Source organism: Salmo salar, chromosome 13 (assembly GCF_965601325.2).
Source record: "Salmo salar chromosome 13, fSalSal1, whole genome shotgun sequence".
Lineage (NCBI taxonomy): Eukaryota > Metazoa > Chordata > Actinopteri > Salmoniformes > Salmonidae > Salmo > Salmo salar.
In genome coordinates, this window is record NC_138303.1 from 66,800,117 (window position 1) to 66,812,898 (window position 12,782).

At 39.5% G+C, this 12,782-nt stretch overlaps 1 protein-coding gene across 2 annotated transcripts in view; it reads right to left on the reverse strand.

Moving 5' to 3' along the window:
• The window catches only part of LOC106567565 (rho guanine nucleotide exchange factor 12), a 143,780-nt gene extending 133,571 nt beyond the window's left edge, over window positions 1-10,209 (reverse strand). For both annotated transcript variants that reach the window (XM_014137028.3, XM_014137024.3), the window contains exon 1: window positions 9,112-10,209. In XM_014137028.3, coding sequence (XP_013992503.3) covers window positions 9,112-9,143 — 32 coding nt within the window. In that variant the 5' untranslated portion in view covers window positions 9,144-10,209. The remainder of the gene's footprint in view (window positions 1-9,111) is intronic.
• Window positions 10,210-12,782: the final 2,573 nt, after the last annotated feature.

Genomic DNA, 12,782 nt, shown 5'->3' on the forward strand with positions numbered 1-12,782 from the left:
AATGAATTTAGGGCTTTGTAAAATTATACCTAGGCTAAATATAAGCCTTCAACCATAAGACCGACTAATAATTTAATTATTTTCTCAAAACAGTTAATAATCACTGATCTGACTTTCAAGTAGAGGTCGACCGATTATGATTTTTCAACGCCGATACCGATTATTGGAGGACCAGCCTAATCTCAGGAGTTGATAGGCTTCAAGTCATAAACAGCTCAATGTTGAAGCATTGCGAAGAGCTGCTGGCAAAACGCACAAAAGTGCTGTTTGAATGAATGCTTACGAGCATGCTGGTGCCTACCACCGCTCAGTCAGACTGCTCTATCAAATATCAAATCATAGACTTAATTATAATAAACATACAGAAATACGAGCCTTAGGTCATTAATATGGTCGAATCTGGAAACTATCATCTCGAAAACAAAACGTTTATTCTTTCAGTGAAATATGGAACCGTTCCGTATTTTATCTAATGGGTAGCATCCCTAAGTCTAAATATTCCTGTTACATTGCACAACCTTCAATGTTATGTCATAATTACGTAAAATTCTGGCAAATTAGTTCACAATGAGCCAGGCGGCCCAAACTATTGCATATACCCTGACTGTGCGTGCAATGAACGCAAGAGAAGTGACACAATTTCACCTGGTTAATATTGCCTGCTAACCTGGATTTCTTTTAGCTAAATATGCAGGTTTAAAAATGTATACTTCTGTGTATTGATTTTAAGAAAGGTATTGATGTTTATGGTTAGGTACAGTCGTGCAATGATTGTGCTTTTTCGCAAATGCACTTTTGTTAAACTGTTAGGGCTAGGGGGCAGTATTGACACGGCCGGATAAAAAACGTACCCAATTTAATCTGGTTACTACTCCTGCCCAGTAACTAGAATATGCATATAATTATTGGCTTTGGATAGAAAACACCCTAAAGTTCCTAAAACTGTTTGAATGGTGTCTGTGAGTATAACAGAACTCAAATGGCAGGCCAAAACCTGAGAAGATTCCATGCAGGAAGTGGCCTGTTTGACAAGTTGTGTTTCATCTTGGCTCTTTTTATTGAAGACTGAGGATCTTTGCTCTAACGTGACACTTCCTACGGCTCCCATAGGCTCTCAGAGCCCGGGAAAAAGCTGAACGATATCGAGGCAGCCTCTGGCTGAAACACATTATCGCTTTTGGCAAGTGGCCGATCAGAGTACTATGGGCTTAGGCGCGTGCCCGAGTCGACCCCATGCTTTATTTTCTTTCGTCTGTTTACCTAAACGCAGATTCCCGGTCGGAATATTATCGCTTTTTTATGAGAAAAATTGCATAAAAATTGATTTTAAACAGCGGTTGACATGCTTCGAAGTACGGTAATGGAATATTTAGAATTTTTTTGTCACGAATTGCGCCATGCTCGTCACCCTTATTTACCCTTTCGGATAGTGTCTTGAACGCACGAACAAAACGCCGCTGTTTGGATATAACTATGGATTATTTTGAACCAAACCAACATTTGTTATTGAAGTAGAAGTCCTGGGAGTGCATTCTGACGAAGACAGCAAAGGTAATAACATTTTTCTTATAGTAAATCTGACTTTGGTGAGTGCTAAACTTGCTGGGTGTCTAAATAGCTAGCCATGTGATGCCGGGCTATCTACTGAGAATATTGCAAAATGTGCTTTCACCGAAAAGCTATTTTAAAAATCGGACATATCGAGTGCATAGAGGAGTTCTGTATCTATAATTCTTTAAATAATTGTTATGTTTTTTGTGAACGTTTATCGTGAGTAATTTAGTAAATTCACCGGCAGTGTTCGGTGGGAATGCTAGTCACATGCTAGTCACATGCTAATGTATAAAGCTGGTTTTTGATATAAATATGAACTTGATTGAACAAAACATGCATGTATTGTATAACATAATGTCCTAGGGTTGTCATCTGATTAAGATCAAAGGTTAGTGCTGCATTTAGCTGTGGTTTGGGTTTATGTGACATTATATGCTAGCTTGAAAAATGGGTGTCTGATTATTTCTGGCTGGGTACTCTGCTGACATAATCTAATGTTTTGCTTTCGTTGTAAAGCCTTTTTGAAATCGGACAGTGTGGTTAGATTAACGAGAGTCTTGTCTTTAAAATGGTGTAAAATAGTCATTAGTTTGAAAAATTGAAGTTTTTCCCCTGAACAAGGCAGTTAACCCACCGTTCCTAGGCCGTCATTGAAAATATGAATGTGTTCTTAACTGACTTGCCTAGTTAAATAAAAAAATAAATATAAAAATTTAAACAAAAAAATAACAAATTTAAAAATAACTTAATGTACAAAAAAATAAATGTATTAAAAAATTGTTTTTACAAATAAATCGGCAAATCGGTGTCCAATAATACCGATTACCGATTGTTATGAAAACTTGAAAAATCGGCCCTAATTAAAATCGGCCATTCCGATTAATCGGTCGACCTCTACTTTCAAGTCTATAAAAATACCCCTTTTTGTATTTTTTTTTACCAGAACCATGCAAATTACATTTTATTGGTCACATACACATGTTATTGCGGGTGTAGCGAAATGCTATTAATGCACATCAACTAATAATGACCAACTTCTGGTAGCAGGCATTATAGAAAATTAACAGAGATTTCAAAAACAATCTCTCAAGCACAAGCCCAACTGCTAGTGAGTAACCAGCTAATCTTTATATTTTAAATCTAGCCTACTTGGATCGACAGTGTTTTGAGAAAGTATTCATACCCTTTTGACTTATTCCACATTGTTGTTACAGCCCTAAATCACAAAGGATCAAATATTTTTTTAAACCTCACCCATCTACACACAATACCCCATAATGACAAAATGAGAGAGAGACATTTTTGCTAATTTATTGAAAATACAGAAATATATAATTTACATAAGTATTCACACCCCTGAGTCAATAGTAGAAGCATCTTTTGCTGCATATACAGCTGTGAGTCTTTATGGGAAAGTCTCTAAGAGCTTTCTACACCTGGATTATGCAAGATTTTGACCATTATTCTTCAAGCTTTGTCAAATTGGTTGTTGGTCATTGACGTTTCTTTTTCTATCCTGAATAACTCCCCATTCCTTACACATTACACGAATACCCACAACATGATGCATTCACCACTATGCTTAAAAATATGGATGGTGGTACTCAAATGTGTTGCAATGGATTTGCCCCAAACATAGCACTTTGTATTCAGGACTAAAAGTGAATTGCTTTAGCACATTGTTTGAATTATTACTTTAGTGCCTTGTTGCAAACAGGATGCATGTTTTAGAATATTTTTATTCTGTACAGGCGTCCTTCTTTTCACTCTGTCATTTAGTTTAGTCTTGTGGAGTAAATACAATGTTGATCCATCCTCAATTTTATCCTATCATAGCCATTATACTCTGTCACTTAAAGTCACCATTGGCCTCATGGTGAAATCCCTGAGCGGTTTCCTTCTTCTCTGGCATCCAATTTAGGAAGGACGCCTGTATCTTTGTAGTGACTGAGTGTATTGATACACCATGCAAAGTATAATTAATAACTTCACCATGCTCAAAGGGATATTCAATGTCTGCTTTTTTTTACCCATCTACAAATAGGTGCACTTCTTTGAAGCATTTGAAAATCTCCCTGGTATGTGTTTAAATCTGTGTTTGAATTTCCCTGCTTGACTAAGGAACTTTACAGATAGTTGTATGTGTGGGGTACAGAGATGAGGTAGTCATTCAAAAATCATGTTAAACACTATTATTGAGTCCATGCAACTTATTAAGTGACTTGTTAAGCAACTTTTTACTCCTGTAGGCTTGCCATAACAAAGGGGTTGAATACTAATAGACTCAAGCCATTTCAGAGCTTCCGAGAGCTGGCCGCCCGGCCAAACTGAGCAATCAGGGGAGAAGGGCCTTGGTCAGGGAGGTGACCTAGAGTTCCTTTGTGGAGATGGTTGTCATTCTGGAAGGTTCTCCCATCTCTGGAGCACTCCACCAATCAGGCCTTTATGCTAGAGTGGCCAGACGGAAGCCACTCCTCAGTAAAAGGCACATGACAGCCCGCTTAGAGTTTGCCAAAACGCACCTAAAGGACTCTCAGACCATGAGAAACAAGATTCTCTGGTCTGATGAAACCAAGATTGAACTCTTTGGCCTGAATGCCAAACGTCACGTCTGGAGGAAACCTGGCACCAGTCCTACGGTGAAGCATGGTGGTGCCAGCATCATGCTGTGGGGATATTTTTCAGCGGCAGGGACTGGGAGACTAGTCAGGATCGAGGGAAAGATGAACGGAGCAAAGTACAGAGAGATCATTGATGAAAGTCTGCTCCAGAACACGCAGGTTCACCTTGCAACAGTTCACCACTTATCGGCAGACTCAACAGCCTTGGTTTCTCAAATGACTGTCTCGCCTGGTTCACCAACTACTTCTCATACAGAGTTCAGTGTGTCAAATCGGAGGGCCTGTTGTCCGGACCTCTGGCAGTCTCTATGTGGGTGCCACAGGGTTCAATTCTTGGGCCGACTCTCTTCTCTCTATACATCAATGATGTCGCTCTTGCTGCTGGTGATTCTCTCATCCACCTCGACGCAGACGACACCATTCTGTATACTTCTGGCCCTTCTTTGGACACTGTGTTAACTAACCTCCAGACGAGCTTCAATGCCATACAACTCTCCTTCCGTGGCCTCCAACTGACTATCCTACCGATCCTTTACTTGGGCGATGTCATTTACAAAATAGCCTCCAACACTCTACTCAGACGGCATCCAATTTGCTATCACAGTGCCATCCGTTTTGTCACCAAAGCACCATATACTACCCATTAGAGGTTCGACCGATTAATCGGAATGGCCGATTAATTAGGTCCGATTTCAAGTTTTCATAACAATCTGCATTTTTGGACACCAATTGTGGCCGATTACATTGCACTCCACGAGGAGACTGTGTGGCAGGCTGACTACCTGTTACGCGAGTGCAGCAAGAAGCCAAGGTAAGTTGCTAGCTAGCATTAAACTTATCTTATGAAAAACAATCAATCAATATTAACATAATCACACGGTTGCTGATATTACTAGTTTATCTAGCTTGTCCTGCGTTGCATATAATTAATGTGGTGCCTGTTAATTTCTCATCGAATCACAGCCTACTTGCACAAACGGGTGATGATTTAACACCTTCGCTATAGGGGCAGTATTTTCACAGCCGGATGTAAAACGTACCCAAATTAAAACGGCCTACTACTCGGGCCCAGAGTCAAATATTTGCATATTATTAGTAGATTTGGATAGAAAACATTCTGAAGTTTCTAAAACTGTTTGAATGATGTCTGTGAGTATGGCAGGTAAAAACCTGAGAAAAATCCAACCAGGAAGTGGGAAGTCTGAGAATTGTAGTCTTTCAGACCATTTTCTATTGAAACTACCGTGTCTGTGGGGTCAACTTGCACTTCCTAAGCCTTCCACTAGATGTCAACAGTCTTTACAAAGTTGTTTGAGTCTTCTATGGTGAATTTTGACCGAATAACAGCCGGTTCAAGCAGTGTACTGTCTGAGGTCATGAAGTTACTTCATGCGCGTTCACGCATGGATAGCATTTTTATTTTTCTTCTGTAATGAATACGCTATTTTCCGGTTGGAATATTATCAATCGTTTATGTTAAAAACACCCTAAGGTTTGATTGGAAACAGCGTTTGACATGTTTCTACAAACGGTAATGTAACTTTTGACCTTTTCGTCTATTGATTTGTGCCCCCAATCGTGCCTTTTGGAATAGTGTTCTGGACGCGCCAACAAAACGGAGGTATTTGGACATAAATTATGGACTTTATCGAACAAATGAACATTTCTTGTGGAAGTAGGAGTCCTTCCGAGTGCATTCCGCCGAAGATCAGCAAATGTAAGAAAATATTTATAACAGTATTTTAGAGTTTTGACAATGCCGTGGCTTGACGGCTAACTGTATAGCTTGCATTGATGGTTGAGCTATGTACTCAGAATATTGAACAATGTGCTTTCTCCGTAAAGTTATTTTGAAATCTGACACAGTGGTTGCATTAAGAGGTAGTAAATCTATAATTCTTTAAATAATTGTTATATATTTTGTCAACGTTTATGATGAGTATTTCTGTAAATGAATGTGCACATTGTGGTCATTCACCGGAAGTTTTGGAGGCTAATCATTTTCTGAACATCACGCGCCAACGTAAAATGCTGTTTTTGGATGTAAATATGAACTTGATCGAACAAAACATACATGTATTGTGTAACATGATGTCCTAGGAGTGTCAACTGATGAAGATCGTCAAAGGTTAGTGCTTCATTTTAGCTGGATTTGGGGTTTTTGTGACACATCTCCTTGCTAGGAAAATGGCTGTGGCTTTTCTTGTTTAGGTGGTGTCCTAACATACTCTAATGTTTTGCTTTCGCTGTAAAGCCTTTTTGAAATCAGACAACGTGGTTGGATTCAGGAGAAGTGTATCTTTAAAATGGTGTAAAATAGTCATATGTTTGAGAAATTGAAATGATTCGATTTTTGATGTTTAGAATTTTGCGCCCTGCTGTTCCATTGGCTTTTGGCTATATGCAAGAAGTTAACAGTGCTTTTTTCGCGAAGCGCTTGTCGTGTTTAATTGCTATATTGTAATTATTTCACCACTATGTCCTATTTATTGCCTTACCTCCCTTATCCTACCTCATTTGAACACACTGTATATAGACCTTTTCTATTGTATTATTGACTAATATATATATATATATATATATATATATAGCTTTGCTTTATCTTAGATATTTTTTTTTTTTTTATATATATATAAAAAAAACACAGGACAACGACCCTAAGCACACAACCAAACTGAGCAATCGAGGTAGAAAGGCCTTGGTCAGGGAGGTGACCAAGAACCCAATGGTCACTGACAGAGCTCCAAAGTTCCTCTGTGGAGATGGGAGAGCCTTACAGAAGGACCGTGGATAGACGGCAGCATTCACGGAAAACTGAAAGCACAAACCACCGCATTTAACCATGGCAAAGTGACTGGGAATACAAACACTGTAGTTATTCAGAAAACAAACAGTGTAGTTATTCCCTCTGTAAGGCAATCAAACAGGCAAAATGTCAGGACAGAGACAATATGTAGTCGCAATTCAACGGCTCAGACACGAGACGTATGTGGCAGGGTCTACAGACAATCACAGATTACAAAGGGAAACCAGCCACATCACCGACGTCTCATTTCCAGACAAACTAAAACCCCGTCACCCGCTTTTAGGATAACACAGTGCCACCGACTCAGCCCGCTCCCAAGGATTGTGGATTCTCGTTCTCCGTGGACGACGTAAGTAAGACATTTAAACAGAATCCCTAGCCGCGTCCTCAGAGCATGCGCAGACCAGCTGGCTGGAGTGTTTACAGACACACAGTTGAAGTCAGAAGTTTACATACACCTTAGCCAAATACATTTAAACTCCATTTTTCACAATTCCTGACATTTAATCCTAGTAAAAATTCACTGTCTTAGGTCAGTTAGGATCACCACTTTATTTTAAGAATGTGAAATGTCAGAATAATAGTAGATAATTATTTCTTTCTTTCATCACATTTCCAGGGGGGGGGTCAGAAGTTTACACACACTCAATTAGTATTTGATAGCATTGCCTTATAATTGTTGAACTTGGGTCAAACGTTTCGGGTAGCCTTCCACAAGCTTCCCACAATAAATTGGGTGAATTTTGGCCCATTCCTCCTGACAGAGCTGGTGTAACCAAGTCAGGTTTGTAGGCCTTCTAAAGGCCTCTTCTAAAGCCATGACATCATTTTCTGGAATTTTACAAGCTGTTTAAAGGCACAGTCAATTTAGTGTATGCAAACTTCTGACCCACTGGAATTGTGATACAGTGAATTATAAGTGAAATAATCTGTCTGTAAACAACTGTTGGAAAAATGACCTGTCATGCACAACATAGATGTCCTAACCGACTTGCCAAAACTATAGTTTGTTAACAAGAGATTTGTGGAGTGGTTGAAAAATGAGTTTGAATGACTCCAACCTAAGTGTATGTAAACTTCCGACTTCAACTGTAGATATTCCATAAAAAGAAAAAGAAAAATCTGCTGTTTCCAGCTACAATAGTCATTTACAACAATAACAATGTCTACACGTTATTTCTGATCAATTTGATGTTATTTTAATGGACATTGGTTTTGCTTTAATTTCAAAAACAAGGACATTTCTAAGTACTAAGTACTTCAAAGTACTACTTAAATAGGAGGTATCTGTACTTCACTATTTCAATTGACCATTTTTACTCCACTACATTCCCAAAGAAAATTATGTACTTTTTACTCCCTTCATTTTTCTTGACACCCAAAAGTACTCATTACATTTTGGATATGCTTTGCAGGACAGGAAAATGGTTAATTTACATACTTATCAAGAGAACCTCCCTGGTCATGCCAACTGACTGCCTTTGATCTTCACTAAACACAATTGCCTAGTTTGTAAATGTTGCCTTGAGTGTGCCCCTGGCTATCCGTAAATTAAAAAATACAAGATAACTGTGCCATCTGGTTTGCTTAATATAAGGAGTTTGAAATTATTTTGACTTTGACTTTTGATACTTAAGTATATTTAAAACCTAATACTTTTACTGAAGTAGTATTTTACTGAGTGACTTTCACTTGAGTCATTTTCTATGAAGGTATTTTTACTTTTAATCAGGTATGACAATTGGGTACTTTTTCGACCACTGCCTTTTTCCAATAACGTACCGCAAGCAATGCGTGTTATGTTTAGAGCAAGTGTCAGGGCTCGAAACAAAACTCCCCCTGTCAGAAGATACTACATTGTCTATGACTGGGGTAGGAGAAAATCAGACACATCTAATAATATTAGAAAGTAAAAAGGACATGGGGTTTCATAACAAACGCGTTGGTCCACTGGCCTGAAAACATGACATGGCCAAATTCCATCATGTGCATTGCTAGGCTACATGACAATATGCTGCTAGTTACATTAAAATACCAATACGTAGCCTTGGGAAGGGAGAAATGCAACGGCATAAGCAGTATAGGAGTTGACCTACCATTCATGCATCGTAGGAGAGAGATATTGCTTACCTGTCAGTGAGTGTTGACTGTGTCTCGCTCATTGGGCTTCCGTTGTTTTTTTCCACACGGATTTTATCCAACTGACCTTAGCATTTTCACCAAAATGACAAACGGTATTTTGGAGAATGGCTTCGTCTTGTCTTTCGATGTCCGTCCAAGGGCGTTCCACAACGATTCAAATTCGTTTAATCCATAAAAATAAGAAAATATGGGTGATTCCACAGTGTAGACTTCAATTCTTTGGTGTATTTAGTTTTTTCAAATATTGATGTAAAACAATTGTTCCAGACAGAAGAAATCAGAGGTGACAGTAAACACCATTACGGGGGCGTGCATGAAATAACGCATTGCCAATGATACATTGATAACTCTTGAGTATGGTGAAATGTTACTACAAAATAAAACGTTAACCTCTCAATATTTTTAGGAGAAACATTAATTGCGAACACTATCATGGGCATCGCCTGCCGCTGCCTGCATCCGTCTTTGTCAATAGACTACCGGGAAAATATTAGCACTGGCATTGTTCATTTGTTTCCATGTGAAATAACACTGCACAAAGTTAGTAACTCGACCAATGTCTTGACACGATTGGTCTAATCGTTCTGAAGATTCCTTGTTTTAGTTCTTTTCATTAAGTTCTCTCAAATGAAGCTTGGTTTCTCTCGAAGTTGGTCGCTTATTTACCTTCCAAAATGTTTTCATGGTAAAATTCACATCCGATTCGCCCCTTAACCCAGGCGGATTTGGTCCTTCATGCCCGGAAGAATGTCGACAACAATGAAAGTGATCCTCGCTGCGTTCTAAAGGTTTTCACGAAATTTGAAATTTTGTTTCACCACTCCGTTCCAAACACCGTTTAGTTTACATGAGCGATCCTCACAGGCCTCTCGCTCTTTACTGTACTATAGTGCGGATGGAAAAGGGAAATCATTTTCCCACCCCTAAAATGGGAGAGGAAAAAATATATACAAAAATATCACCTTTCCTCTTGGGCCAAACCGGGTCCCGACACAGCAATTCGTAACAGCAACTTTTGAAAGCAACACACAGATCTCGACAAATTCCGTTTTCTGCAGTCTAGTTTCTTTTGCGGTTGAGACTACTACGTTTCATTGAATTACAATATGCATTTGAATCAAAACACCTAGGTACGTTTTCGGAAATGAACTTTCAAAACCTTTGATGTCAGTTTAGTTAGGCTGGCTAAATGGGATGGTCATGATTCAACATCTCATCTCCATGCTATATGTGACAGACCAGTAGATGGCCCATTTACTAAGCCTATTATTGCACATTCCAACAGATACATTTTAATTTAATGTTTTTTCGGCTATCAACTACATTATATTAAATTGGCTAGATATATATATAAATAGGCTGTATAAGTAGTAGCCAGGCCCAGCCAATCAGACTTAGTTTTTCCCACAAAAGGGCTTTATTACAGACATTCTGAGGAAATGTTCGCATGGTATTTATAAGCAATAATTTATGCTGTTTCTCTGTCTGCTTTTGTATATTTAGTATATAATCTAGATCATGCATTCTATTGTACTAGTTACTGATTTATAGAGTTTCTGATGTACACTACATGACCAAAAGTATGTGGACACCTGCTCGTCGAACATCTCTTTCCAAAATCATAGAGTTGGTCCCCGTTTGCTGCTATAACAGCCTCCACACTTCTGGGAAGGCTTTCCACTAGATGTTGAAACATTTTTGCGGCGACTTGCTTCCATTCAGCCACAAGAGCATTAGTAAGGTCGGGCACTGATGCTGGGCGATTAGGCCTGGCTCACAGTCGGCGTTCCAATTCATCCCAAAGGTGTTCGTTGGGATTGAGGTCAGGGCTCTGTGCAGGCCAGTCAAGTTCTTCCACACAGATCTAGAAGAAAAAAATCTGTATGGACCTCTCTTTGTGTACAGGGGCATTGTCATGCTAAAACAGGACAGGGTCTTTCACAAACTGTTGCCACAAAGTTTGTCTACAATGTCATTGTATGCAGTAGCGTTAAGGTTTTTCTTCACTGGAACTACAGGGCCTGAACCATGGAAAAAAAGACCCAGACCATTATTCCTCCTCCACCGAACTTTACAATTGGCATTATGTATTCGGGCAGGTAGCGTTCTCCTGGCATCCGCCAAACCCAGATTCAACCGTCGGACTGCCAGATGGTGAAGCGTGATTCATCACTCTAGTGAACGAGTTTCCACTACTCCAGAGTCTAATGGCGATGAGCTTTACACCACTCCAGCCAACGCTTGTCATTGCGTATGGTGATCTTAGGCTTGTGTGTGGCTGCTCGGCCATGGAAACCCATTTCATAAAGCTCCCGACGAACAGTTATTGTGCTTCCAGAGGCAGCTTGGAACTCGGTAGTGAGTGTTGCAATCGAGGAGAGATGATTTTTACACGCTATGTGCTTCAGTACTCGACTCTCCCGTTCTGTGACCTTTTGTGGCCTACCACTTCGTGGCTGAGCCGTTGTTGCTCCTAGACATTTCCACATCACAATAACAGCACTTAGTTGACCGGGGCAGCTCTAGCAGGGCGGAAATGTGACTAACTGACTTGTTGGAAAGGTGACATCTTATGACGGCGGCACGTTGAAAGTCACTGAGCTCTTCAGTAAGGCCATTCAACTGCCAATGTTTGAAATGAAATTGCATGGCTGTGTGCTCAATTTTATACACCTGTCAGCAATGAGTGTGGTTAAAATAGCTGAATACACTAATTTGAAGTGGTGTCCACATACTTTTGTATATGTAGGCTGCGGTCGAAACACTTAAAAGACACACCCTTGTCCACTTACCCTTGGGGGAATCCCCGTTGCCATATTGGCGGGTGGTCCAAATGATTAGCCAAGCAAGGGAAGTTTGCAACGTAAGCCCCTCAGCCCTCGTTTTTAGTCGGCTTTGTGAGTGTACAATTATGTTCACTCTGTGGCCTGAAATTCCCCATAATTAAATTTGTGACGATTGTACACCCGATAAGAAAAGTCAGCGAAAACTTAAAAACAACATCAATGGAGAAGTCAGCATACAAGTGTAAGTAAAAACGAATACAAATAAGTTAGAAATTGTGCTACTAATGCACGACGGCACAAACACGTCTCGTAAAAAGTAAATCTGTTTTTGTTTGGTTATCTTTTGGAAATTGTAGAAATAAAACGTTTTCCTTCTTCAGAAGTTCCAGCTAGGCAGGCTAACATTAGTTAGCTAATTAATTTGCTAGCTATCATACAGTAGGCGTATATTAATATTATATTTCATATAAGTAGACATGCATTCATAATTGACTGTAGAGCATATAAACCACCATCAAGCTACCTGGCTGAAAACACAATCATTGCGGGATGAACAAGTGTCGAATTTTCAGCCAAGGGTGGTCCATTTAAAATTCCTCCCTCACTTCCTCGCACCTTGCCCTGCAAGTGTATACTCGTCAGATGTCATAATACGTCATCAGAAGTGTCCACTTAATTTGAGGGCTGAGGGGATACGGTGTGTCTTAAGTGTTTGGACTGCAACCATAGTGTATTTTCTTGCCTGATCATGTGACATATGCAATTATCCTTGACATAGAAAACAGGTGTGTGTGCTGACAATTTACACTGATGATGGCCTGAGGCAAAATACTTTTTGTTTCGTTTTCACCTTTTATTTATGCACTTTCTTAC